At 28.1% G+C, this 27,870-nt stretch overlaps 1 protein-coding gene across 2 annotated transcripts; it reads right to left on the bottom strand.

The window, feature by feature from the left end:
* Positions 1–7,419: 7,419 nt before the first annotated feature.
* On the bottom strand, positions 7,420–26,971 carry LOC136968652 (retinal guanylyl cyclase 2). 2 transcript variants are annotated; one of them, XM_067262655.1, is made up of 19 exons: positions 25,873–26,971; positions 23,464–23,720; positions 21,174–21,528; positions 20,996–21,086; positions 20,713–20,794; positions 20,493–20,633; positions 19,876–19,956; positions 19,620–19,796; positions 19,343–19,502; positions 18,809–18,958; positions 18,400–18,571; positions 17,556–17,696; positions 17,033–17,225; positions 12,921–13,092; positions 12,751–12,849; positions 12,588–12,679; positions 10,205–10,287; positions 9,737–9,748; positions 8,145–8,552 (listed from the first exon to the last, which is right to left on the bottom strand). In XM_067262655.1, exons 1-19 carry the CDS (start codon positions 26,513–26,515, stop codon positions 8,192–8,194), a joined length of 3,462 nt encoding a protein of 1,153 aa, XP_067118756.1. In that variant the 5' UTR covers positions 26,516–26,971; the 3' UTR covers positions 8,145–8,191. The 2 variants fall into 2 exon arrangements, with proteins under 2 accessions (XP_067118757.1, XP_067118756.1); XM_067262656.1 differs by lacking the exons at positions 8,145–8,552; positions 9,737–9,748 and adding an exon at positions 7,420–7,914.
* Positions 26,972–27,870: the final 899 nt, after the last annotated feature.

Raw genomic sequence — 27,870 nt, 5'->3', positions numbered from 1 at the left:
TCACCTCTGACCTTCGACCTGAGATAACAAACCCTACATATGGGAAAACTATTAACGAAACGGTTTTTACATCTTCACTCTCTGAGTATCCAAAAATATATAAAAATAATTCGAGTTTCAGCATTATTATAAGCTCGTGTTTATTGTATTGGTATTAAGAGCTACTCCTGGTTTTCCAGTAGAGAATGAAGAAAAAAAAATAATTAATTTTTATAACGTCAGAAAGCGATGTATTTCGTCCCTGGGATATTTTCAACCTTCTAACTGACGTAAGAGTAGTGTGTAAATTATAATATCAGAAACGTTGCAACCACGACCTGTCAGTTCGCCTGAAAAGAATACCAGGCAATAATTGAGGAAACGGACCATCCAATTTTATACAATTATCCAATTGAGACCGCCGCTTCCACCTCCAGGGGAGACTGGAACAATCCATATACAAGGTCAGACAAATTGTTTTTTACCCCCATCTAGTGACTTCTTTATAAACTAATACTGCGAATTCCACTAACCGCACCGGCTATAGCTCGTATACGCATTAAAAAAACAATCAAATTGATAATTAAAATACATAATTGTAATGTTTTCTTCGAGAAAACGACTATGGGAGATGAGACGTTAGGTTTTGTGTTTGCGCTTATGTGCTTTCATTATTGGTTATAGACGGGTATAAACTCTTAATGATGCAGATAAAATAAACATTATTCCGTTACAGCTGCAGCACATTGTGAGAAAAGAGGAGGAGGAGTGCTTTCGATCACGTGTCCGGGCGCACGCCTTGTTCGTCGATGAATGTCGCAAGATTGGCACGAACTATGCAACACGTGTCGAAATTTGAGTAGATTTGATTACAATTCCATGATAGCCGATCAGTGGTTGGATTAGGAAAAGATTATGGACAACAGGCATAGCTCGGGGGCTTACAGAGTCATAGATTAAAGGGTGTGATAAGAGAACGTCAAAGTGTCGAACACTTTTGTTCGATTTGAAGGGAGATTTTAAAGAGCATGCACTAGTAGAAAAAGCATATTGTGCGGTCGAGATGGAATGACTAAGAGTTGTAATTGTCTAATTCAAGGCACATGTTTGATTTAAATTGAAGGAAATTGTATAATCAACCCTCCCCTCTTATTACTTTTATGTTTTCTTATCAGATTTCGTTAAAAAAACTTTCTCGTTCCTTTACGTCGTAATGTTACCTGTACTTCACAGCTAATTTATAAACTCTATAAAGCACTCATTCTTTCTTTTTTAAATATATATATATAGACTACTATTATCCTATTGAGTACAGCAATTTCGAACTTTTTCTTTGTTTTCCATATCAGGATAGCATTAAATCATTTTACATTTTTATCAGCGCTGTATTATGTTATAGCATTAATTTTCTAAGAATGTTTTTATTATTTGTTCTATTTTTTAATTAATAGCATTTAAAAAATCGTTTTATTAGATGAATAAATAAAATACAGTAAAACCTGCGTAAAACGGAATGCCATATTCTTTCCGGTTTGGCAGGTTTCCGTTTTGAACAGGCGTTCTTTAAACACAGAAAATCGCTCGACTGCAAAGTTTTTTCCCCGTTACCGCTTTACACAGATTCCGTCTTGGACAGGTTTTACTGTACGAGCAAATACTAAAAACCTAAGTAAAGGGTTACATAGGCCTATATATATATCATTACGATATAATTTTTAAAAATGTATATATATAAATTAATATTATTTTTTCGAAAGATTATATCTTTGGCATTTAAAAACAAAATAATACTCGAAGCCTTGTAAATGTAGTGAAATAAAAAAAATTATTTCGCAAGATTTACTTTATCACTCAAAGGAAAATGAAGTTACTCATTGTTTACGATAACGTATGTTATTTAGTAATGCTTCGAGAAACTTTCTGTTTCTATTGATAAAATAATCGTATGTTTTATATCATGCAATTATTTTAATATTTAAATAAATAGAATAAATAGTAGAAAATAAACATGATTTTATATTATTTTTGCTATGAATTAAACTTATATTTAGAGCCAATTAATATTTCTATAATGCATCCTGTGCTTCTAATATAATGTAGTTGTTGCAATACTTATGTTTTTATTTATTTTTTAATTCAATATTTAAAATATAAAAATATTAGACTAAAATTTTACATAATTTCGAAATTTTCTTCTTTACAATCATATGTTTTTTGGTGCGTATTTACTTTCTATCGTCTGATCTAAACTTCATATAAACTTTCGAAGCAACAAAGCACACAATTATTACTATTAACATCTTCATCGTATTTAAAAATAAATAAATCTTTAGTGTAGGATTTTAATTAACTTTTACGTAATGATTTCGATGATTAATTTATTAATAAAACTAGAGCCGTTCGTGATTAATTTTATTTTTAATAATTGTTATCGTGATACCGTCCGGTACACTACTTAAACAATCGATAAACTCATCTCTGTAAAGAAGAAATAAAAGTAATATGATTTTTTCCCCTCTAAGTTCTTTGTATTGATTTCGATGTCTTAATATTTTTATATATAGCTTTAAGGGCAAAAGGGATGATAAGAACAACAGATCAAAATTAATTATGTATATAAGTATTATCTAAAAACAAAAGAGATAATACACTTGTTTAACAAAACATCCAGAAATGAATTGCTTAATTTTCCCGGCAACATTTAAAACTGTGTTTACGGCACCATCTGTTATGATATTTTTTTAAAAAACTTTTTATGTTTTTAATTATTATAAAGTGGTTAAAAGCTTTGAGAATAGGGATCAGTTTTATTTTTAAAAAAATTGTAAATGCTAATAACGAGTAAGATCGAACTTATTGACGATTTTATATGACCTTTATCTTCCCACTCCGTCGACCTTTATTCGCCAAAATTTAATGGCATCAATGTACCCAATACACAAACTTTCCTGCAAAATTTCAGAAATTTTCGACAAAAGGTACAGGAGTTATTAACCTTCAAACAGGGTGAACAAAATCGTGCTCCCCATACACACTAACATTCGTACATATAGAGAAAACCCCCGGATTTTTTATTACTTTTTTGGCATTTCTCAACATTTCAAGGTCCCCTGAATCAAAAAAATGTAAAAATTTCGGGGAGGGGGAATCATTTTTTTCACCGATCGCCACACTTTCCCTCTGTTATATTTAACGGAGCAAATTGCATTTGATGATTTTTACAAAATAAAAATACAAACAAAGCTTTATTTAATATGTTATTAAAAGTATTTTGTTCCTTTTAAGTTAATAAATAATTAAATAATTTTATTTACTTTATTTTATTACTATTTATTCTTTTTTGTTTTCTTCTTTCTTAAGCTGAAAGTAACGTATTGATATATTTAGAATTAATTGCAATCGCATGATTTTTTAGCAAACTTTTCTTTTGTTTCCTTTCCTGCTCGAGAGAAAGAATTGTTTTGTTTTTACGTAGACAAGTCTTTTGGGAAACATCACTAAAAGTTTATCCAGTTTTGGCATTCACTTAAATCACAAAACAGTCGTGACAATCAAATTTTTCTCAAAACAAACAACTTGCAGCATCAAACATCTTGTACTTTATTATTATTTTTAAAAAATTGTATTCATTTAAAATATAAAATAATCTTATTATTAAATTACTAATCATATACAAATTGAAATTTTAAATCTTTAGAATAAATAAATATATATATAAATAAATCTGAAGAAAGAAAGGAAAAAGAAAGCAATTTCGAATTTTTCTTTTTTATATCTTTCAAATCTAAGTTAGAATTTTTTTAATAAATTCTAAAGTTGAAGTGAAGATATAAACTGAAAAGTATTACACGAAACAATATCTCAGATAACTTCATATTTTTAAAACTATATAGAACGGTTTTAAGATTTTTAGTATAAAGTTTGAATATTAAAATTCTAATCGATTCTGTAAATAAACAGTAAATTCTTATATTTCAAATTGCATTCTACTCTTTAAACATACTGTTAATCTGTATATCAGGAAGAAAAATATTTAAAATATTGATTATTTTGTATTTAAAAAAAAAACATTTATTTTTTTTCAAGACAAAGATATCTTTGCTCTATCTCTAGTATAATAACATATGAAAGGACATGAAAATATTTTTTTCACATTTAAGACAGAGATAAGCTTGTTTTAAAAAAAGGAAGAAGAAGAAGAAGACTTGCTCCAGTTTGTGAATTGCCTCTTTAAAATCAATTACTGTATAGAATGATATAAGAAGAATGAGGACATATCGATCTTCAGGAAAAGAGAAAAATCATTCATTCTTTCATAAATTTAATTACAAAACTAAATTATAATTTTTCTTCTTCATTAAATTTGCAACTATTTTTAATATAGTAATGAAAATAAAAGAGTTTTACAATGAAAAAATAATAATAATAAATGTAAAACACATCGCGTGTATGCGATATTTTTATTCTATTATTAATGTCAATGCCTTATTAATCACTTTATTATCACTTTTGATATGGCTTAAAAATTTATAAGCGTTAATTGAAGACGTTATAATTAGCAGTTAAAAATATCCTTTACTAATTTTTTTTTTTATTATATACTTGAATAAATAACTGAAGTAAACAATCGAATTGCGCAGCAAATGAACAAAGACAAAGCTGTTAGAAGTACGAATCCGAGTGTCATTATTTAATACCTAACAATATAAACCATCGGTTAATGTTACCCTAGGTATACAAAATGGCGGCTCGTCTCCGATTCCAGCAATCAGAAGACAGGGGACGCACGTTCTAACCTAACCTAACCTATTCTAATAATTTGATTGCTAATAATTATGGTAATTTATTAGAATAGGTTAGGTTAGGTTGGAACGTGCGTCCCCACTGTTCCCTGTCTTCTGATTGCTGGAATCGGAGACGAGCCGCCATTTTGTATACCTAGGGTAACATTAACCAAACCATCTATTTAGAATAATAAATGTTCTGACATTTTTTTAAACAATTATTATCTTATTAATCTTATGATTTGAAAGAGAGAAGATTCATAGTTCCAAAATTCAGTAGTTCCTGAAGTCGAAATAATGGATTTTTAGGACGGATGCCAAAAATATAAGTTGCCGGATCGCTAACATTTATCACATTTATCATTAACTCATTCGTCAACTACGCAGTAAACATTAAGCAAAAGCCGAATTGAGGGAAAACAAAATTTAAAATAACTTCGATCAATAAAGATAATTTTGTACAATTTTTCATGTTTTTTTTTTTTGTTTTTAGACTCCGCCCGCGGGTATTAATAATCGTGGGTTTAAATTAGGTCCACGTATCCGGGTCAGAACACTCCGAAAAAACTTCCGATCGCCTGGATTCGAACCCGGTTCCACAGAGCGGCAGGCTGAATTGAATATATAAACTCGTTTAAAGGCGTGTAATTTGTAATAAAACGTAAATTACATTTAAATTTAAATTTAAATGTACATAATTAATTATAAATATGAACTTGTAAAGTATTAACACGTGCTCTAAGCCTAAAAAAAAGACAGATGATCCTTGAAATATTATTATTACTTTTTGAATATTCAAATAAATATTTATGAATTTGTTTTAATTTATTATTTTTTTAATTTTAAAATAATACGCATAAAACGATATTTTAAACTAAAAATAAATTTAAAAAAAATATTTTACTAATTTTAAATTTGAATTATCAGATCGTACTGCCCTCTAGTGACAAGAATAATAATTAGAATGTACAGTACATTACGATTAATTTAACTTATGTCATCATTTCTTGAATTAATTAAGAGAAACACAATACCCACAAATAATAATTAACGTAATTAGGAATATCTAGAAACAGATTTATTATGTAATTATAGACTTTAATCATAATTAACAAACGAAAATTTAGATAATACAGCAGCATTTTACTTAGAAGCGCTCACTTTCGGCACATAATAATATCATTTAGTAAATGAAAAATTTGTAATATAAACAGCAAAAGTAAAGTGTAACCACGTAGCGGGATGAGTTATGTACTCGAATTTCAACGTGGATCGACTTTTTCGCACCAAAAAACGCGAAAAGAATGCCACGAGTCGCGACATAATCGTTAATCGTAGATTAATCAGTGGAAAGAATTTTATCATAATATTTTTCTTTTACAATTAACTTAAGTACTTATATAAATCTATAAAGATTTAAGTCCCGAAGCTAATTGTAACCAATCTTTCCGCGCGTAGATACTAAGGCCGAATAATGTCTTTAACAAAAGATGATCTTGTGCATCTTTTATCATTTGGTAGGAAAAAAAATATATATATATATATATATAGGAAACAAACTGGGATTGAAATCAATACATCAATCTGTCGGTAACAGGAAATTAAATTTTCGTTTCTTTATTGCTTGGAGTCAAATCAGACACAAAGTCACGAAGGAACTAGGAAACTTAGCAAAATGATTCGCTATAAAACCATTTTACTAACTTATTATCTAAATTTTCTTTAAATTATTATACACGAATTCGAATTTTTATGAGAGTTTGATACATTTATAATCCAGATCCGGGTGTGGTCTCTCTCTCTCTCTCTCTCTCTCTCGTATGGATCTGATCGAATAATTGATCGAACTAATTAACAGTCACACCCTTCTTGAGATCTTGCCAAATTAATTTTGGGTTTATCATATATTTTTTTTCTTTAAAAAAGAAAAATATTACAGTAATTCATAAAAAAATTACGATTTTTTTTACAAGATTATAATAACAAGATTAAGTTAATGCTTTTGCTCCATTTTCACACCTTGAGAATTGGAATAAAAATCAATTTTTCAGAAATAATGCGATTTCGTAGTCGAGTCTATCGAATGATTTGTCCTATGAGAATTCATCTAAAAGATACTTTCTAAATTTACAGAACAAAACATAAAAGCTTTTTGCAAGACCTGTCATTTTCGGCATCTGATCCAATAGAAATAGATATAAAGAATGAATCCGAAAGAATTATTTTAATATAATTTTCTATCCGTAAATAAATTTACTCGAGATATAATTCTAATAAATTTGCGCTTATGTAGTTAAATAGTTCAATCGAGAAGAGTGTACGTCGCTTAAATTAAAGAGAAGAATCATCAGAAACTGATCCACGTGATTCTTTCATATCTATTGTATTAGTTTCTTCCATGATAACTTTATATCCTGTTGATTAGATAAAGAGAAAGCATCATCTTTAATCGTGCAGCTAGCGAATTTAATAAAAATCGCTAAAATATTTATTCCAATTCATTTATCAATTGTACGTGTTGTTACGATTTTAATTTTCAAAAATATTTCCTTCTAACTATTAATTTCAATAAATAAATTGATTACTAACGGTGCAATATGTTTTATTTCTATTGTGCCTTCTACATATATTTCTATCCACGTTTTACATAGCTGTCTAACATTATACATGTACATATTTTACATATATATATATATTATATATACTTATTTATTTATTTCTATATATTTATACAATTTCTCTCTTTTGAAATTAATAATGCTCTATGTAAGTACATAATGTACAGTACATACATTATATCGTATGACAGAAAAAAAAATATTTCATCGTCGATTACGAAAAACACGTTTCGCTTCAGATACTTACACAGAATGACAGACACCATACAAATGTACAAAAATCAATATTATGTAAGTTTAGATCCCTTGTAATATCTTGGAATCCGAATCTCGTTGATGAAGTAATAAAAACACGTGAAAAATCTGTGTTAATTACATTATATATACAGTAATAATGCTTAACATATATATATATATATATTTAAATATCTTTTCCAAATATTCTGTGTGTTTATTTATTTCAAATTTATTAAGTACAGTATACAAATACTTTTTTTTTCTTCTGCTTTTTGATTTTCTTTTAAGGTTTTCATCTGTAAATTTATAAATTAATTGTTTTTAAAATTCTATTCTAGAATTAAAACAATATATTATAAAATGTAAAAAAACTTTGATGTATTTTATATATATATATATATATATTTAAATCAATTATTTTGCGAATTATTTACAACGCAATTTAGTCATTTTATAAATGACCCAAAAGATAAAATAGATGATTATTTATTTATTTATTTTTTGATCACAGGCTCTAATATTTTTTGTGATTTGTTGTCATAAAAAATAACTTTATCATCATCATCATCATCTTCAGTCTGGTATGTATGTTTCTATATGTGATATATTTGTTACTAAACTAGTAATGCTAGAATGACGACTACTAAGTACTCCGGACTCAATAAAATTATGGGTCTTTATAGAATCGTCTCGCATTTTAAGTGGGCAATTATCGTTTGTTGGGTTTATCTTCCCGTTTGATGTCAACGGAGGATTTATTGACGAACGTGTGTGATATACTGTTGGATTTACATCAGAATTTTCTGTTGATACTTTGTTAGCTTCTCCATTAAATTTATTACTTTCGGATTGACTATCGAATTTATTATAGTTATCTTGACTAGAAAATCCTTTCTTTCTTCCCATGGCTTTAAATATTTCTTCATTTTTAAAACTGTAAAGAAGATTAATTTTTATACACACACACACATACATATATATATAACTCAAGAAAGGAAAGAAGAAGAAGAAAAAAGCTTTAAATTTAATTATAGCGTAATTCGGATTTTATGGTTTTACTCGAATAGAATTTTTAATTTTTTCTTCTTTTTTTATAAAGCTAAGAGTATGTTTTCAATCTATTCTATCCTTACTGAAGTATATTAATGAACTAGCAATGCAAAATTTAAAAAAGAAGGAAAGAGAAATACATTTACTGATTCAATATTCGGTATACAATTTAATTTACTACAAGCCGAATAAAAGTTAAAAATTGAATGATATTAAATTCAATATTAAAAATATATACTATTTAAAAATTCAATATTTAAAAATATATATATTATTTAAAACTCCGTACTAATGAATAGTTTAGAATTTTCCAAAAATATATTAAATTTTAAAGTAATAAATAATTACATTAAATTTTCTGAAAATCCATTAATTCTATTAATATTTATTTTATGTGGATATATATAGAAATAAAAATAAAGATTTCAAAAGCAAGATAGATACAAATAATAAAATAATATATTAAAAAAAAGAATGTTTATATTAGCTTTTTACATAAGTAAAGTTAATATAAACACGATGAATTGTAACGTGTTTGTAAATTTATTTTTTAAATAAAAATTTCTTTACAGTGGACCATCATGAGCAACTTCATTTCGTTGCATGGGCAATTTAGAAGATTACTTTAAACGAACAAAAAGGCATTTAATTGAACAAACACTAGGTAGAAGACTTAAACACAGCCAACAATAGCAACTTTTAAAACTTAAATAAGACTACAGAAGAGGAAGAAGAAGAAAAAAAAAGTAGAGTAAACATTAAATCAAATATATAACAATAAAAGTAAATAAGACGAATAAGTAAAACTTAAATAAAATCATAGTTTTCCTTTTTTTTTTATTTGGTTTGTAGAGGAAGTATTTGCTATTCAATTTATGTAAAATCTAAACAAAACGCTAAATATACCATACAAATGTGTTTATATTTGTTTAGTATATTTAGCATTTTGTTATATTTCATTATAAATACAAAATAAACGCATATATAATAAAAGAAAACGAGAATAAATCTTACGATTTAAACGAATTAAAAATGACACCGTTTTATTTTTAGAGACATTCTACTCACCCATGATTATCCCTGAAGCATTAAGGAGAAAGTGACTGAATATTAATTACAATTTACGTCTTCTTAACGAGAATTTTAATATGATAAATTGAGCTTAATAATTTACTGTAATGATAAGAAAAACGAAAATAATTTCGATAAGTTCTAAGCTCGATTAAAAATATGGAAAACTTCTCCAACTAAAAGAATATAAAAAAATAACATGGAAATTTTCATTCAAGTAAACATTTAATGAAGGACCAAGAGTTTTAATCCAATATAAATAAATAAATAAATAAATTTAGGTATTGAAAGTTTTATTTCAGTATCTAATCTTTAAAAGGTTTTTTTTTTTCCTTCGTATAAACGGAAGAAATAGTTTGAAATTTTTTAGTTCTGTTTCCAAAATCGATATTGTAATTCATTCATTTTCTATACATAAATAAATAAATAAATATATATATATATATACTGAAAATAAATACCAACCCATCTTCTGCTGGTGGTGTTGGCAGTTCTTTCATAAATCCTTCTTTTCCTATCAACCAGTAGGTATCATGTTTTCCTTTTCCCTATAGAAAAGTACGTAAAATATATATATATATATATTTTAAAAATTAATCAAAAATTATTTTACAATATTACAAAAATTTACACGCAATTATTTTAAATACGAAATAAAATATTACTATTAACTTAAATTTATTTTCTACTTAATGTAATTTTAAATCAAGCAAGCTGATATAACAACAAATTAAGAAAAATCTTACCGATTTTATAATTGCATTTTTTTCTATATATATTTTTTTTTCCTGTAATTTAATCCACTTTAGGTTTTACAACTTGAAAGTTTCCAAATTGATTCCACTCGCGTAACTAAATATCACGTTTCGTGATTTCTTTCTTTCTTTTTTAATATATAAATTTTATTTATCTTTTTTTTAATAAAATACTCTATTAGAATTTAGTTGAAATTTTCTTGATATAAGTATAAATAAGAATATTAAGATATCGATTCGATTTAATAATTAACAATCGAAAAAAAAAACATTATATACTGTATATATCTATCGATTGTCGTTCGCAATTACTCGTTACCTAATTAATTAAATATAGATTTTTCGATAGATTTCTTTAGTTTCTTAAATAAAATAATTAAAGAAAAATCATCGTAAATCTTACGTTTCGTTTTATTATTATTTTAATTACGAATTTAACGTTTATAATTTCAATTTTTTTTTACTTCTTAAACGTTCAATCAATCGAATTCAATTAGTAAAAAAAATCTTATTTTTTTCCTCTTTGTTTAGCTTTTCTAGTCGAAGACATTCTTATAATTTGTCTCGATAATAAATCAACTGTCCTTTGTTCCAATCTCATGCCTTCTATTGTAATGATCTATCTTCTTGCCTACAGAAAACTTTTCGTGTGATAGAAGGGGCCTTGTAATAGTACTCTACTACTTTAATTGGATTTTATTTTATTTTTTTTAATCCCTAAAAATCTAATGGAATGGCAATAAATACAGAAAATTAAACTATTAAACTTTAATTAATTATTAAAAAAAAAAGAAGTAAAAGTAATTAATTTTAAACGTTTATTAAATTTTTAGTACGTGCCAAAAAATAAATAATACCTTATATGAAATTCAAATATATATATATATATATGTATTTTTACAACGAAAAAAACTAATTAAAATTTTTTTTTCCTCCAAGAAAATATATTTTTATTTTGTACTAGAAAAAAAAATCTTGTTATGATGTACACTGTATAATTTAAAATTTGCGTGTTAATTTAGATATTGCACACTAAGAAAGACCGGATAATCCATAATAACCGGTGTAAGGAAGAGAAACAAAACTAAATAATGTTATAAACACAATTCCTGAAAGTAAATCGATAAAATTAAATATATTTATAACGCAAAAACATTGTAAAAATGTATAAAATAGTATCTAAAAAATGTGATTCGGTAGATTAAAAGAATTTTCTTGTGTTTTAACTTTAAAAAAATAACTTCCAGGCATAAAATACTCGAGATTGATTTCTTTAAATATATTAAATATGAAAAAAAAAAAATACTTCCACAGCTTGTTTTAATTTCTTTTTAATAACTTAATTATTATCTATGTATAATAAGTGTTTCCTCTAGGTATATATACAAAACTTCGATATCTTCAGTGTCTAATAAAGCTGTTTTTAATTTTAAAGAATAAATTTAAAAAATAATAACGTTAATGTATCCTCTAAAATAATTATTTAATAAATTCTTTAATTTAGAGAAATTATATCTACATTTCTGGCGTAGCGTATATCATTTATTATTTAAGACTTTTATATTATTATAAATGATAAAACTATGGCTAAATGGGTTAGAGTAATTCAAAAATATCTTTCCAAATCACGTTTTGAGCATTATTTAGCTATTTTCCGCAGTCGTAATAGTAGGAAGTGTCACAAATGCGTCGACATATTGGCAATTTCTGGTTTGGAATAGCTCAAAATTGACCAAGTGAAATTGCTTAGTCAGCTACACGCTCTTCCTGATCTCTCACAGTCTTTATCCTTTCTTCATTGTCCACTAAACGATTTTCCTACTTTCGTTTCCAACATTTTTATTAATGTAATAGCGTTACATAAATATATTTTGTACTTATCTTCACGGAAATGAAATTCCGAAATTAAATTTTTCTCGTAAAATTATATAAATGTAACTCATTAAATATTAATATTATCTCTATGATAAATTTATTTTCTTCTTTCCAGCTCTTTTTTTTTACCAATTTTTTCACTTGTTTAATTAGAAGCGAGTCGAATAAAAACGTTAAAATAATAATAATGTAAATATTAAAATTTACACTTTAATTACCTTTAATTCTATTTTTCCTCTATACTCGATTTGATAACCCCCGAGTATACGTAGTTTCTTCTCTGTGGTTTGACTCATATGAATTCGATACGCTGCCAATAATCATTAAATAAATTATTATTAAAGTAGCGCGGATATTCCACTTGTTATTATATAAACTTACCGCTACTAGTAGATTCCATTCTAGAAGCCGTGTTGACAGTATCACCGAATAAACAGTAGCGAGGCATTGTTAAACCAACAACTCCCGACACGACAGGCCCTACAAGAGTGTAAAATAACATTTACTTTTCTTAATATTTACTCAATAAATTCATCCACTTATCGATTTACCTGTATGTAACCCTATACGCAGCATTAGAGGAACGGTCGGCATATGTCTAATGCGAAACTTGCCACAAACATATAATAAATCTAGAGCCATAGTGGCTATTTGGTCAGCGTGGTCATCAATTCTTTCGGGTAGACCGCCTACCACCATATAAGCATCACCTATAGTTTCCACCTGAAAATAATGGTTTATGGCTTATGCAACGTAAAAAAATTCATTCATTTCTGCAAACATTTGCATCTTAATTGGCATAAAATAGTAAAAAAAAAAATTCAAGCCTGTTTTTTAATTTAGAAAATCGTGTAATTAAATTAAAAACAAGTAGGCCTATACATTAAAGCAAATCTTTTGTACGAGTATAAAATAAATTTCATAAAGTGCACCATTGGAATCTCGATAAAAGTTCCTAAAATTATATTCACTACATTAACCTTTTCACTAAAAAAGGGGGCAAAACCTACTTCTTTTGATGCAGTTTGTTTATTTTTTTCATTTGTGAAAAAGCTTTAAAGATTATTTTTTTAAGTTAACATATTAATATTTACAAAGATTTTTTATAAATATCGAAAAAATTAAATCCAAACATGTTTACAAAATCATTTCCAAAACCTCGGATAAATGTAACGATTTACAGCAATATCGAACATCGAGTTTAAAATTTATTATACGAATTTCCCAACTTCGATAACAACTAACAATGATAAATGCTACTAGAGTAATAATTTCTAAATAGCAATATTAAGAGTAAACTTACTAGCTTATATATATATATATATGTTACAGCTAAAAATAAGCTAATAAAATAAATTGCTTAATTTTTTTAAAGTTTATAAATTGATAAAAACGTTTACTTTATTATTAATTTAATTTAAAATATATGCTCTCCATCTCAAATATTGTTTTGCCCCTGTAAATCATACTTTTCCGGACAACAGCAGAGTCAAACTGGTCATCTATGTTGTGGAAAAAGTTTTTGAATTAAAATCACGTGACTTCCGGTTTATACCGGAAGTTATTATATAGTTAATCGTGACCTCCTACTCCTTAGCTTTCCATATCTGGTCTCGATTTTCATCTATCTAATCCCGTTCTCGAGATAAACCACGTTCTCTAGACAGAGAGAATTTTTTAACTACAATTTTTGTAGCCCAAAAATCTAGTAGTATATTTTTTTAAAGTTTAAAAAAAATGCTGGTTTATGAAATTCTTTAGAAAATCCGTCTTTCTACGCAAGGAATGGATAGCGAGGGAATTTTTGCAAGTGCAAGTGCGTGAGAATAGTGACATCGATCACATCACTCCGAAGATTAGAAGTTACTTTTTTCTCATATATAAACCAAAGATGCTAGACATTTTCAGGGCAAACGAAACCCATCATATTATAAATTTATAAAAAGAAATCTCTTTTAAAAAATTTCATTTATTTTTTATTTTTTTAAATACAATAATTCCAGTTAAAAATCTTCTTACAAAATTTACTTTGATTTCTATAAGTGTGCCTCCTCTTTTTTTTCGCTTTATTTTCATATATATAAAAGATAATGAAATGATAAAAAAAAAATGTAAAAATAGAGAATTTAGAGTACATCTTACTTGTAAAAATTGTAATTTTTCTTCTTCGTAGATCAAGTTATTATGAAAATGTTTTAAATTTCCATAACTAAAGAATAGCCTGAAGTATAAAAGTTTAATTTTTCATACAAAAAAAAAAAAAAAACAATCTTTTGTAAAATTTTAAAATGTTATAATATTTTATATCTAAGAGAGTAATTCAGACGTCTTTACATAAAAAAATATATATATTTTTGAAAATATTTATTTATAAATTTTAATTGATGAATACTAATAAATTTTATTTTTATATATACATTAATAATAAAAATAATAATAATAAATTACTTAAGAAATGTAATGTTTTTTTTCCCCTTTGTAAGTAATTAATTGTAAGTTAAATAAGTATATATTTTTTAATAAAGTTAAATTATAATTTCGGTTTGATATTAATATTTTAATTTTATTATTATTTTTTTATCTTGAAAACAAATTATAAAATAGCAATAAATTACGTCAGAAGGTATTAAGTTTTTCCCTTGTTTTCTTTTTTTTTCTAAATTTAGATATTAATTCTAGATAACTTGACTGTAAGTTTCTAGAACAGACTCCTAGTTATAGAAAACCCAAATAAATAAGCTATAAATTGGAAATTATTTTTAAAATAAAACTTTAATTACCTTATTCGCATCGTTAAAATGATTAATACAATAAATCCATAAAATAAATTTAAACAATGAATTCAATATAAATAAATAAATAAAAAAAATATATATATATATTGATTTATTTAAGATATTTTAATAATAATAATAATAATAATAAAAAGAAATTTCTTTATATAAACAAATAAATCCATTGTCTTAGTTTTATAATTACTAAAAACAAAACATATTTATATATTTATTATTTCAGTTGAGATGTAAATGTTTAATTAAAATAAAGGAAAAAAAAATTTTAATTGCGTATTTATAATTTTCTTTTGACAAGAAATAAGATTACAGAAAATTTTAAATTACTAATTAATAAAGTAAATAAGTAAATTTTTTTTTTATTTTTTAATCTGTGATACTAATTATTAAAAGAGGGTGCGAAAACATGAAGATATAATTACATTATTTTTTTTCTTTCGTTTTTCACATAGTTTTATTTTATTTTATGAGTGCAGTTTTATAAATATATTTTACAAGAAAAACAATGTTTTATCGTAAGAAAATATACACTTAACATCGTGTTTAAAATATTTTAAAGATCTAAATAACCTCCAAACAACGGACACGTCCGAATAACGCCATTTTGAAAAATGTTTCTATCAGTGGCCGTTGTTCAGAGGTTTTTGACAGTATGATCAATTTTGCTGTGGTTTTCTTTTTTAATACGTTATAAAATTGATCGTAAAATTAATATTTAATGGTTTATTAACGTTGAAAAGATTTAACATTAGAAAAATCTATAAATAAATAAATTTTTTCAATTATTTTAACGATCTCGCTTAATACGTTTACGATAGCATTAATACTTGTATACAGGAAAATGAATAATTGCATTTAAAATAGATTATTTATCTAAAATGTAGGTTAAGTAACGTGTTATAGGATTTAAAGGAATGTAACTTATTACGGAAACAACGGACTTGATAACCTTTAAATCTTCATGTTTACATGCAAATTTTTAAAAAAAAATGGGAAAAACATCTAAAAACACGTCTAGACGTTAAGATTTTCAATAATATTTCAATTAATTAAATAAATTTAAAACAATTGAATTGTTTTTCTTTTTATTATTACATATGTACTATTTTTAGAAATGTTTCTTTGTTTAATTATTAATTAATAGGAAGAAATCATCCAACTGCGATAATCAAACAGTTAAAGTATTAAGCATGCAAGCTGTACATTTAGCTGTATGTAGAAATTACTGTATACTTAAATTGGAAAATAGTGTATTAATTCGAATTTAAGATGCATCGTGAATGGTTTCAAGGAGAAAAAAAAAGCTAATGGTAGACTGTTCCTGGTGATTGGGGATGACAAAAGGTCAAGACATTTTTAGTTTCTTCTACGTATTTTTTTACTGTGTAAATATCGTCAGCCATTTTTAATAAAATTACGTACAGTTTCGAAGGATTTTTACGTGGTTAAAACGTTAATAATCAACATAAAATACTTTAAGAATATCCATTGTATATAGATGTTTGAGAAATGATAAAGAAGGATACCAAAAATTTAAGTACAGTTCCGATTCTAAATAAGGAATTATCAGGAGGAAAAAAATAGATAATAATTAAAATAAATATAGTTTAAATGAATTTAAAAACGTTAATAATATACAAGTTAATTAATATAATAGCAGATAAACAGGAAATACTGTAACACGCAGAAGCTTGAAGAATGATAAAAAATATCCAAAATTTAAGACGTATCCTATCTTTAAATTTGGAAAATACGTAGAAAAATCCGTTTTAAATTCCAAGTAATACGATATATTAGAAATTTTAAAAATTTATTCAGATATAGAATAAAGACATTGAAAGATCACCGTTTTTCATTAACAATATTCTTACCTTATATACATTGTAGTGATTGATAGTGCTATCAAAGGCCGTATATAGATCGTTCAATAAATCAACAATCTCCATAGGTTCGCTATAAGCCGAGATTGTAGTAAAACCAACAATGTCACTGAAGTAGATGGTCACTTCTTCAAATTTTTCTGGTTGTACAGGTAAACCCAGCTTTAAGTTTTCAGCCACGGTACTAAAAATGCAATAAAATTCAAAGAAAATATTCATTTATTTTATATATAAAAGTTCGATTTTTTAAAGTAATGTTTAAATTAAACAAGAAATTATTTATTGGGCTGAAATTTTTTAATAATTTATTTAATAAAAAAATATACGTTCTCCATCTCAAATCAGTAGTGTTTTGCCCCTGTAAATCATACTTTTCCCGACAACAACGGAGTCAAACCGGTAAAACTCCGTTCTGGAAGAATTTTTTGAATTAAAATCACGTGAATTCCGGTCCATACAGCCAAATTTCTTTATCGATAATTGAAATCGGAAGAGGTTTATAATATTTTGTTACCTCGGTAGCATTCGATGTAACAACTGTTCGGTTTTTTTCTTCTCTTCATCTAATTGAACGGTCCTCTCTTGTATCAAATCTTCTAAATTATTCGAGTATTTTTCTAACATTTGAAACATTGTATCTACAATATTGATTTTTCTGTTTATGAAAAAATAATAAAATAAAATAAATTATAAAACCAATATAAAACGTTACATAAGGTACATACTGTATTAATATGCGTATTAGTGTGCCAAAAAGCGCAATAAAGTCAAGAAATTTCATTTTAAAGACCGAAACTTCTATTTAAAATCTATTTTAAATATGAAACTAGCAAAATTATATTTAAAACTAATTCAAACTAAGTGATAAACAATTCTAAAGACCATTTAAAAATGCATATAGGTCAAGATAATAGAAAAAAAAACATACTGAAAAATCCGTGAAATTTTTTCATAAAATTATTAAGATGAATATTTAACATTAAAAATTCGCATTAAGTAAATATTTCAAAAAATATTTCCATAAAAATTAATTAAAATTGATTCAAGTTTAGTTTTAAAGCTATAATTAATAAATTCGCATCTAAAGATAACAAAGCTTTCGTTTCAGTTTACTCTAAATTATCATTATCGCGCCTAAATGCGAACATTTATGTTATATCAGAATAACTAATGAATCCTTTAAGATGTTGACATAATTCCTGAAGGCATTTGTTTGCTATTTAGGAAGAGCAGCAATCGAATAATCGATAATAGCAAAGAACCTTCTACTTTAACGAACGGAAAAGGAGGGTGGAAAGGTGGAAAAACTTTTTTTCCTCATATAAAACCACAAACGTTTAATTATAAAATTAACCTACCTGCCGTGATTGAGTACTTTGAATTGGTCGTTGATCTGATTGAAATCGGGCCTCATATCTGGTAATTCTGCCCAACATTGCCTCATAATGTTGATAGCTTCGGGAGGAGCCGCTTGCTTAGATACAGAAGGTCGTATGAGAGGTGGAGGATGTTTTAACTTTTCAATAATTTCTACAGAAAATATAATTACAAAAATAACAATTTATTATTTACGATTTTTACATTTTTTAATATTAATTATATCAATAGTAAATTGTTAATTAAACTATAAAAATTCTTGTTTGTTTTAAACGTGTAAACATATATTAATTAAAAACGTATTGATCTCTACACACAATTTTTGAATTAAGGATTTATATATTTTATTTTTTTTTTAGAAATGATGCTATTCACTCTGAAAATATTCACCTTCGGGCGTGAGTTGAAGCATAGAATAAGGTTCACCTCGCACTAATACTTCCTGGAGGATGATAGAAAAGGCATAAACGTCACCAGTTTGACTTCCTTGCATGAAAAGATCCGGATCTCTTAACAATTCTGGAGCATACCATAATAATTCTAAAGCGTAAAACGTTATTAAATTATTACAACGACGTCTGTCATTACAAAAAATTATAAATTAATTAATTTATTCTTTAAGATCTAGAAAATAAGAAAGAGAAAAACAAGGTCAAATAATCAATTCGTGCGTTTTCTTTGATGTTACTTTGCTTTCAGTACATTAGACGAACTATAATTATTTCCGCTATCTAAATTGGTCCTTTTTCCCCTCTTTTTTTTAAAAAAAATACAGAAAACAATCTACTTCTTTTCTCCAGCAATTTCGATCAAGAGAAGAAATAAAAATATTATTTTCTTTCCTTTTTATCAATTTCAACAACAGAGATAATAAAACTTTCAATAAGTCGGATTAAAATACAGATATGCTTCAATTCCGTCTACCTTTAGCAGAAAGTTGAGGAACAGGAAGTCCTTGACATTGAAAGAAAGCAGGCAGAGCATAATCAGTAATCTTCAAAACCCAACGACTGTCGATAATACAATTTTTAGAATTTAGTCTTCCATGACATTTAACTGTCGAGTTGTGCAAATAACGCATCCCCTGTAAAATAATAGAAGTAAAAAATATTTTATTCTGACAGATAAATGTCTCTAAATGTCAATTTTCTTGATAAGTTCGATGCGCTGTGGATAAAAATAAAGTTTTTATATAACTCACTCGAACTAAATCAGTTAGCAGTGATAGTTTGAAAGCCCAGTCCAGTTTTATGTCTTCTCTAGCTAACACTTCGTATAAGCTACCTCTAGAACAATACTCCCAAACTAGAGCAGGCCTTTGACTATCAGCCAAGCAACCCAAAAATGGATTCAAATTCTCGTTCCTTAATTCGTACGTCTACAAAGAAAAAAAAAACTTCGTTAATAACAAGAAAGAAATGGGAATTAATGTAAGTATAATTTATGTTATTCCTTACCGTGCATAATTGTTGCATAGCTTTGCGTTTTAGCTCGAAAGGTGAATTGATGACTAAGTATTTCAAATATACAATATCGCCCTAAGAATATACACAAATATCGTTTTAGTTAAGAATAACATAAAACATGTTTTTTTATCATCTAACGTCGAATGAAATATTATATCTGCCGTCTGGTATGTGTATTGAATTTAGAATTTTGTTCAAATATTAAACCGAGTTTGTTTGTTCGCTACTTTGTATAGACTTATTATACATTATAAAAGAAGTTGCGAAGTAAAAGCCCTGTATGTCATTTATTAGAGATGTGTTATTTGACTTTGTTGGTCGATGCGCTCGCGCGGTAACGATATAAAATCAGATAAATAGTTTCCTAACATGAAACTTCATTTAACAAATTTGTTTTCCAACGTTTACTAATATAATCGTTCATTGATTTCTCACGCTAAATGACATCTGTCACGATTTGCATTCTACATATATTCTCTTAATTCCAGAAACCAATGTAATAGTTATTTGGTGGGGGATTAAAGCTTCCTTTCGAGTTTTATCGATCTCGAAACGAAAAGCGAAATTAAACAGCATTTAAAGATTTTAACTAATAAAGTATGACTTACGTTTAATCTGGCGCAATTCATGTTTTCTTCTGTGCTAACTCTTCGACTTTGACTCGAACTCAAACACGTAGGGGGTTTTAAAGAATCGTGAGAACCCCTTAAGATATCTGGTTTTTCGAAACTATATCCTTTAGTTATTGGCTAGAATATAATATATTTTTCACTTTAATAACATTCGAAATGAAACTTTTATCCTTTATTATCGTAGATCTCTCTCTACCTTTCTAATTTGTTGAGTTATCACAAGATCTTCAGTCGTCATTAAAATTTTCTTTCTCATTTCTTTATAAAGTAATTTCTTTCTGGAAACGTTACACGTGCAAAATTATTAGATATTAAGAAAAATATTCGGGGGAAAAAAATCGATAATTCAAACATTACAATGCAACAAACGGAGCTCGGAAAAACTTGCTTAATATTGCAATCGACAGCATTATCAGTTTAGTGAAGACATTCAAGTATGAATACCGTTTCCACAACGATTCACATAAATGATTACTCACCTAACGATAGCCGCAATCCCCAGAGCAATGATTATGAATGCAACAATGGGCACAGTTACTGTTATCACGTCAATACCCGAAACCATCGAATCTACATTAAAAAAAAAAAAAAAAATTACATTTCCTAATTTTATTTTTGATTATTTCTCTGTATTCACAAATAAAGAGAAAAGCTCACCATCGATAGGTATCGTGCAGTCAGCATCTTGAAAAATGCAAAGAGCATCTTCAGTCGGAGGGCTTTCACCCGGCCAGTCTACGCTTTGCACCCAGTAACTTTCACGTACGTCCTGTAAATCTGTCAGCATAGTAAATTCCGAATATGACGGATTGTAATCGAAAAGTAACAACCGAACGAGACGATCGCCATTTTCTGTCGTTTCTGCTTGGCCCCATAATGTAGGATATTTGATACGATTCAGGTACTTTGAGAGATTCGTATTAGAACTGAGCAGATCAATTTTCTCCTCCGTAATCTTTTTCAAAATGGAGAATAGTAACGATATTGCGTCGTAACGGCGTACATACGATTCCTATTTGATAAATACTTCGATTAATTAATGCTTTAACAAATATACGATTCTATGACTTACAGAATTAAACTACTAAGAATTAAGATTTTATATGTATATAAAAAGGCTTTATCGTGAAAATAACCTATTATCTTTCGTATCATTAATCACGCATTTGATTAATCGCAATCAATTTTCATTTTAAATCAACTGTTCTAGAATAATGCTGCATTAGCGAGGTATTAGTCACTTTATATAATCGAGCATTAGAGTATATATATATTAATCACGCCGTTACAGATTTTCTCCTGCAACAGTATTTTTATAATTGATCCTTAATATTTATGACTTTTTTACAGAATTATATAAAAAAAAGGAAAGTGAATTGAGTCTCCGCACGATTTTCTAAAGAAGAAATTTTCTAGAAAGCATTAAAATATTTAAAAGTCTTTCCGTCTTTTAACATAATACATTATTGTCGTTACCGGAAAAAGTATGTCTGATGCAGAAAGGAAGAAAAAATTGCATTGTAAGCCACTGCTAGAAATTTTCAATTATCTTCTTTAAGTTTTTCGTGTTATAAATAATATCATTTTTGAGACACGATTACATTGAAAATTTCCATTACTGTCCCGTATCAACTGGAATTTCTTCTTCTTTTTTTCCTATTCGAAGAAATAGAATTTGACGTAAGACGACAACAGCTTTCTTCAATTTTTTCTGTTTTTGTCTTTGTAAAATCTCACTGATCCTCTTTATTGATACAAGAGCGAAAAATTGGAGGCAGGAATGTTATAAACCATCAAAAATACATCGAAGGAGATAAATTGCAAACAATCGATAAGACTTGATAAACAAGAAAAGAAAATGAGTACCAGAATTTGATAACTGATGGCTCCAACAATCGGATTTCACAACAAATTGTGACTTTGATTTATGCAACTCTTTTACCATACACACACACATCACTGATAAAAGTAGAGTGAAGATAAAATTGTTACAAACTTTCCAACAAAATATATCCTAAATAACGATAAAGTTTTGTTTAAAAAAATAAAAATACAGAGTATCAAAATATATGATAACCTCACTTCAACAAACATTATCACATAAAGCTTGAAAATTTGATTTATGTGGTTCTTTGTATTGAGGCTCTTTACTGATGGAAGAACAAAGTCACAAACAATGGAGTGAATAATCAAATTAATAGCATAAAATTGCTATGTTTTTTCGTGGATACGAGAAATACACATTCGAATAAGCTTATGGGTGCAATGATCTTTCAATAATCGATAAGATATTATAATAAACAGCATGGAAAATGATGGCTAGAACAAGATAACTGATGATTCAAATAATCAGATTATACGTGAAACCACAGTTTTGATTTATGCATCTCTTCGCTATCAGTATTCTTTATCGATGAATAAAGAGAAAGCGGAGAGACTAACTCGTTACAAATCATCAAAGATAAATTCGTAAACAATCGATAACATTTTGTTAACAGGAATAGAAAATGAACATTAGATTGAAATTGCAGATAACTGGAACGACTACATGGCACGAGAAGTCAAGATTTTGATTTATACACTACACCTTTCGGGTAGGCTTTTCCTAAATAAAATAAGAAACGTGCTCTATCTCAATTCATTTGCTCAGAAAATCAAGTGGAAACGAAAGACGATTTCAATCTTATTTTCGAGAAAATCTTAAACGAATTTAAATTAAACTTTTGCAGATTGAAGCGAAATCCGAAACGCATTCAGATGTAGATCCAAATGTAATCACGTTAATGCTGAGGTAGTAACAAACTCCCCCTCACATTCCCTAAGGTAAAGAAGATAGATTAGATTTTGTACTCTTTACAGAATGCCAAATCCTTTACAAAATATGTTATACGACTTTTAATTATCTAGAAAAAACACTTTTTTTTACCTTTATTAAATATTTACTTACAATAAAATCAACACTAGTTCGGTTGGTGAGTATTTCCGGATTGGTGTGGATATTCAAGTCGAGAGCGGTGATCACAAACAAAGCTCTGAGCATCGAAGGAGCTATTTGAGCAAGTTTGGGTACAACCCCCGGTTTAAGGGTGGAAAGTACGTGAAGAAGAAAAAATGCGAATCTTCCATCACTCAAATTCATTTCTTGTGCAACGATTAAGACGTTCTTTATGAGTGGGGAGTTCAAGTCCATCACCATTATGATAGCTGCAGCGGAAAAAAGACAAGAAAGAAATTTATTATACCAAAATTTTTCAAGTGTATCTTATATATATTCTACGGAAAAGAAACATTTCGTTTGAACCCGTAGTAAAAAAAAAGAGGGGGGATTCTTATGAAGACAAGTTTCGCCCCACAAATGGATTTCTGAAGGCGCATCCATTTTCAACAGGGGTTGCAAGATTGACAAGGACGACTACCCAGACGTAGAATGTTGAATAAGTACTATTGTAGAGTATAAGACAAATCCCGCAGGGAGACATAAAAATAAGTAAGACAAGAGATGATCTACTGAAATTCTTTTCTAAAATTAGTAACCGAGTAAATTAATAAACCGAGTGAATATTAAATGACAATAATAATCTCGGTTTTTAACAATGAATATTTGTCTGCCGTAATTATGTACTAATTATCTCGTAGAGATAAGCAAAGCTGTGATTGATAATGCTTCGTCGACAGAAATTAATGAATAGAACTGAAGATATATTTAGTCGTGTGCTCGTGTAGAACGCCTTGAGGATGCCATTATTATTTACTGATAGCACTTTTCAACTTTAGAATTTCGCTAATGATTTTTTAACGCTAATTATTTAAAATTGTCTAAAACTTTATTACTGTTGTTAAATTTGAAAGATTTACTTTTTAATCTAGTTTTTTATTTTTTTTAAAATGGCACTTGAAAAGATTAATTAACTTCCGCCTGTCTTTCTGTGTTTAATCTGATTGTTTTTCCTAAAACTTTGCTTTGTTTAAATAGTTTTATGCTGTATTTTTTTTCCTCATTTTTCTCTATTAGAAAACGAAGCCTTCTCTCTCTCTCTCCATTCATCTCTAATAACCGATTTCTACACTTTATCTTCGAACATAATGGAGGAGAGAGTAACATAGTTGTTCATCATAAATCACCTGAACGTTTAATCCGTATTAAAACATACAACTCTTCATTCGAGGTTTTTATTTGTCATTCGCCGTCTTTATGTCTAGTCTTTTTTGATCTGTCGAACAAATAACCAGAATGGTCGTCTAAGTGACGCCATGTTTTAATGAGATCATTCTATGCATTAATCAATGCAGACATATTTTCCCTTCCATTGCAAGAAAACATAAAGAGTTGTATAGACTGAAGCTTAATCATGTTCCCATTAGATCGAACGGAGTACAAATTACATTCGCTTTCAGAGTTTGTTCGATATTATACCAAATACCCAGAATCTCATTTCTCCTTTCTCTCGACTTATTAATCCTTAGTTTGTCAAAGGAGACAAAACAATGCCAACTCATTGGGCGGAGCAATTTGGTTTTCTCCTAATTACAATAATTAAATTGACTTTTAAATTAAATTTTTTAACATGCCAAGTCTCTTTCTACCCCGATTATATTGTTTTAATGTCTATATTAAATTTTTTAGCAAACTTTTTAATTATTTCGTAACGTTTAAGTTTTGATATCGATTCGCACTCGACAAATTGCATTCGATCACGACCGAAGATTGGATAGGCCTAATAAAAAATTTATGATTGAGAATAAATAAACGTGATATATTATCTATAAAATTCGTCCACATAACTTCTTATAAAAATGACTATTATAATGAAAAATTTATGTTTAGATAGAGAAAAATGATTAAATTATCTGCAACGTGCCACTTGTTTAAAGTAGATTGCATATGCATTGCGCTATCGTCAAAAAATAGATTTAATACGTTACAATTTAATATTTATAATATAATTTAAGTAGTAGCTTCGTTATACAATACATTTCTTGCCCTTAAATTTAAAAGAAAAAACTAATAAGAAAGCGCAACAGGCAAGAAAGAATTTTCAAAAACATGTATAAGAATATAAAGAATTTCCATGTATAAAAATGAAATAATTGTTTAAGCGAAAGATATCGATGACTTTATAAATGTTATACCCCTTTAATATCAATGCCCCATCATATTTTTGAATGATGATGAATATACTTCAAGTTTTTCTATAATATATATTTAATGATAAATGATCATTTCAGACAGATGAAATAGTTCTTATGAGAAAAAATGTATATGAAATTTAGAAAATTTTCATTATTTTTGATGAAAATTATAGAATTTTACATATAGATAGACATTAATTTATGAGAGAAGTGAAGAGATACGTACCCTTGACAGGAGGAACGATTTTCCTCAGTTTCTGTTGTATGTGTTCTTCGGAGTAATTTTTAAAAACTATAATATCTTTGACGACGTAGCCTACGGATCTCAAAAATTGATCAACTTCGACAGCTATTCGAAACCAACTCTGCTCCGGAGTTGCTAGTAATATGCAATACTTCCATCGAAAGGTACGTAACAGAGCAGCCATGGAAACTGCAATCTGTTGTACTGGAGGCACTATTCTACCGAAAGTACGGTATTTTGACGTCTGGAAACCGGGGCAACCCCAAGATATATAAAGTTTTTTATGATAACTTGCCAGAGCGGCTGATGCTTCGCACACGTGGTCTGCGACACTCCCTATAACAGCGTGCACATCATCTCGTGTCAAAGCCTTCACTAGGGGGTAAAATCCACCGCTATCCACAGTATCACTGACGATCTCGTAATTGATTGTAAGGTTATCGTTCAAATATTCCCATCTCTGTAACACCGTGTTAAAAATATTATCGAGAAACTGTACATTTTGCTGGCTTTCTATGGCGACAATACGGAGACTGGGAGAAGGAAGACCGACAGTCGTGCTAGACAGCAGGATGAGGGAGAACAAGGTGTGACATCGGAAGACGACGTTAGAGCCCTGCCACATAGCAAGGATTACTATATGAACATCAGAGCATTGTTTCTTTCACACGTGATCGGTTACGTTACGGTGATATTATCCTGCAATTCTGTGCCATGTTCTTCCAGATAAACAGGAAGTTCACCTCACGTCAAGTCATCCGCCGCTGAGGTCTCTCCATCTCGCTTCGCTTTCTACCCTTAAATGGCGCTGTTTCCACACGGCTATCGGACTCTGCCGGGCAGCTACTTGTACAGGCTCTTCTAGGTGAGCTTATACAGGTGGAGGAACGAGAAACACAGTTTGCTGCCACCTAATTGGTCACCAGTCACACACAAACGCACACACGCACACACATACGCGAAGATGTTACGGCTCATCGTGAATCTGCCGAGTGCCCTCTAGTGTCGTGATACCTAGGCGTTCGATTTTGCCTCATAGAGCAAAGGAGAGCCAAACAGAAAGTGCATCTCCCTCATCATCATCGAATTCCTGCTAAATCATCCCGAAAATAACATCATCATTGTTCCCGATTTTTTTAAATAACATTTTAAACGGATAATATCACAGTTTAAAGAATCTATTATGTAATAATAGTGAGAATAATTTAATAAAATTGACAAAGCGTTCACTTAGATAATCGCCAATTGACTTCGATATGTCACATATATTTATCCGGAATGTCAACTACGGCCAGCATCCCGTTGTCATGGCAACGTTTTATCTGTAGGAACAACGAGATTTCATTTTCGTTCTTACTTAAACGAGCTTAATATTAACTAGTAATTGTCTTCGGATTAGTTACATATTATATATATAATTCCTCCTGTCATTTATTATTATACAAAGTTTTATTTTATTTTTTTTTTCAAATTCTTAATTATTTAAAGTGGCTCGAATTATATATATAAAGAAACATTAACAAATAATATTTTTCTTCAATTTTTAATACAAAATATCGACCATTAGTCGATTATTGATAGTCGCTCCTCTTACAAATTTAAATCGATACATCACGTGAAATTTCCACCTTCGTGAATATAAATAAATATATATATATATATAAAAACTTGAATTGTTTATAAAAACCGAATGCCACAGACAGATAGGTGCCACACGTGGTCTTTAATGTAGGTTGTAGGATCCACACACAAAAAATATCGATCAAGAAAAGAGATATATTGCAATCATCTATTACAAGTCATCCAAACCGATTTCTCTTCGATTATTGATGTAATAGCAAGTTAAATTAAAAAATATCTGATATATTCTTGTTTTAAATATCGATCCTCTATCACTAAAAAAATATAAGAATGTATCTAATTAAAGAAATTCTCAACTAGGAAGCGTTAGGAGCAACATTTCAGATTTCCATACTCATT

Source organism: Centruroides vittatus, unplaced genomic scaffold (assembly GCF_030686945.1).
Source record: "Centruroides vittatus isolate TY-2023 unplaced genomic scaffold, ASM3068694v2 contig_1033, whole genome shotgun sequence".
NCBI classification, from domain to species: domain Eukaryota; kingdom Metazoa; phylum Arthropoda; class Arachnida; order Scorpiones; family Buthidae; genus Centruroides; species Centruroides vittatus.
This window is presented reverse-complemented; position numbering and strand designations above follow the sequence as displayed.

What these genes read in the sequence shown, in the direction of transcription:
- LOC136968652 (XM_067262655.1), bottom strand. Translation starts at nt 26,515, where the DNA reads ATGTGGCAGGGCTCTAACGTCGTCTTCCGATGTCACACCTTGTTCTCC. An exon ending in AAAGTACTCAATCACGGCAG is followed by an intron (nt 17,697 to 18,399) that starts GTAGGTTAATTT and finishes TTTCATAAACAG; the next exon opens with AAAAATCAATATTGTAGATA. An exon ending in ATCACTACAATGTATATAAG is followed by an intron (nt 13,093 to 17,032) that starts GTAAGAATATTG and finishes CATTATTTTCAG; the next exon opens with GTGGAAACTATAGGTGATGC.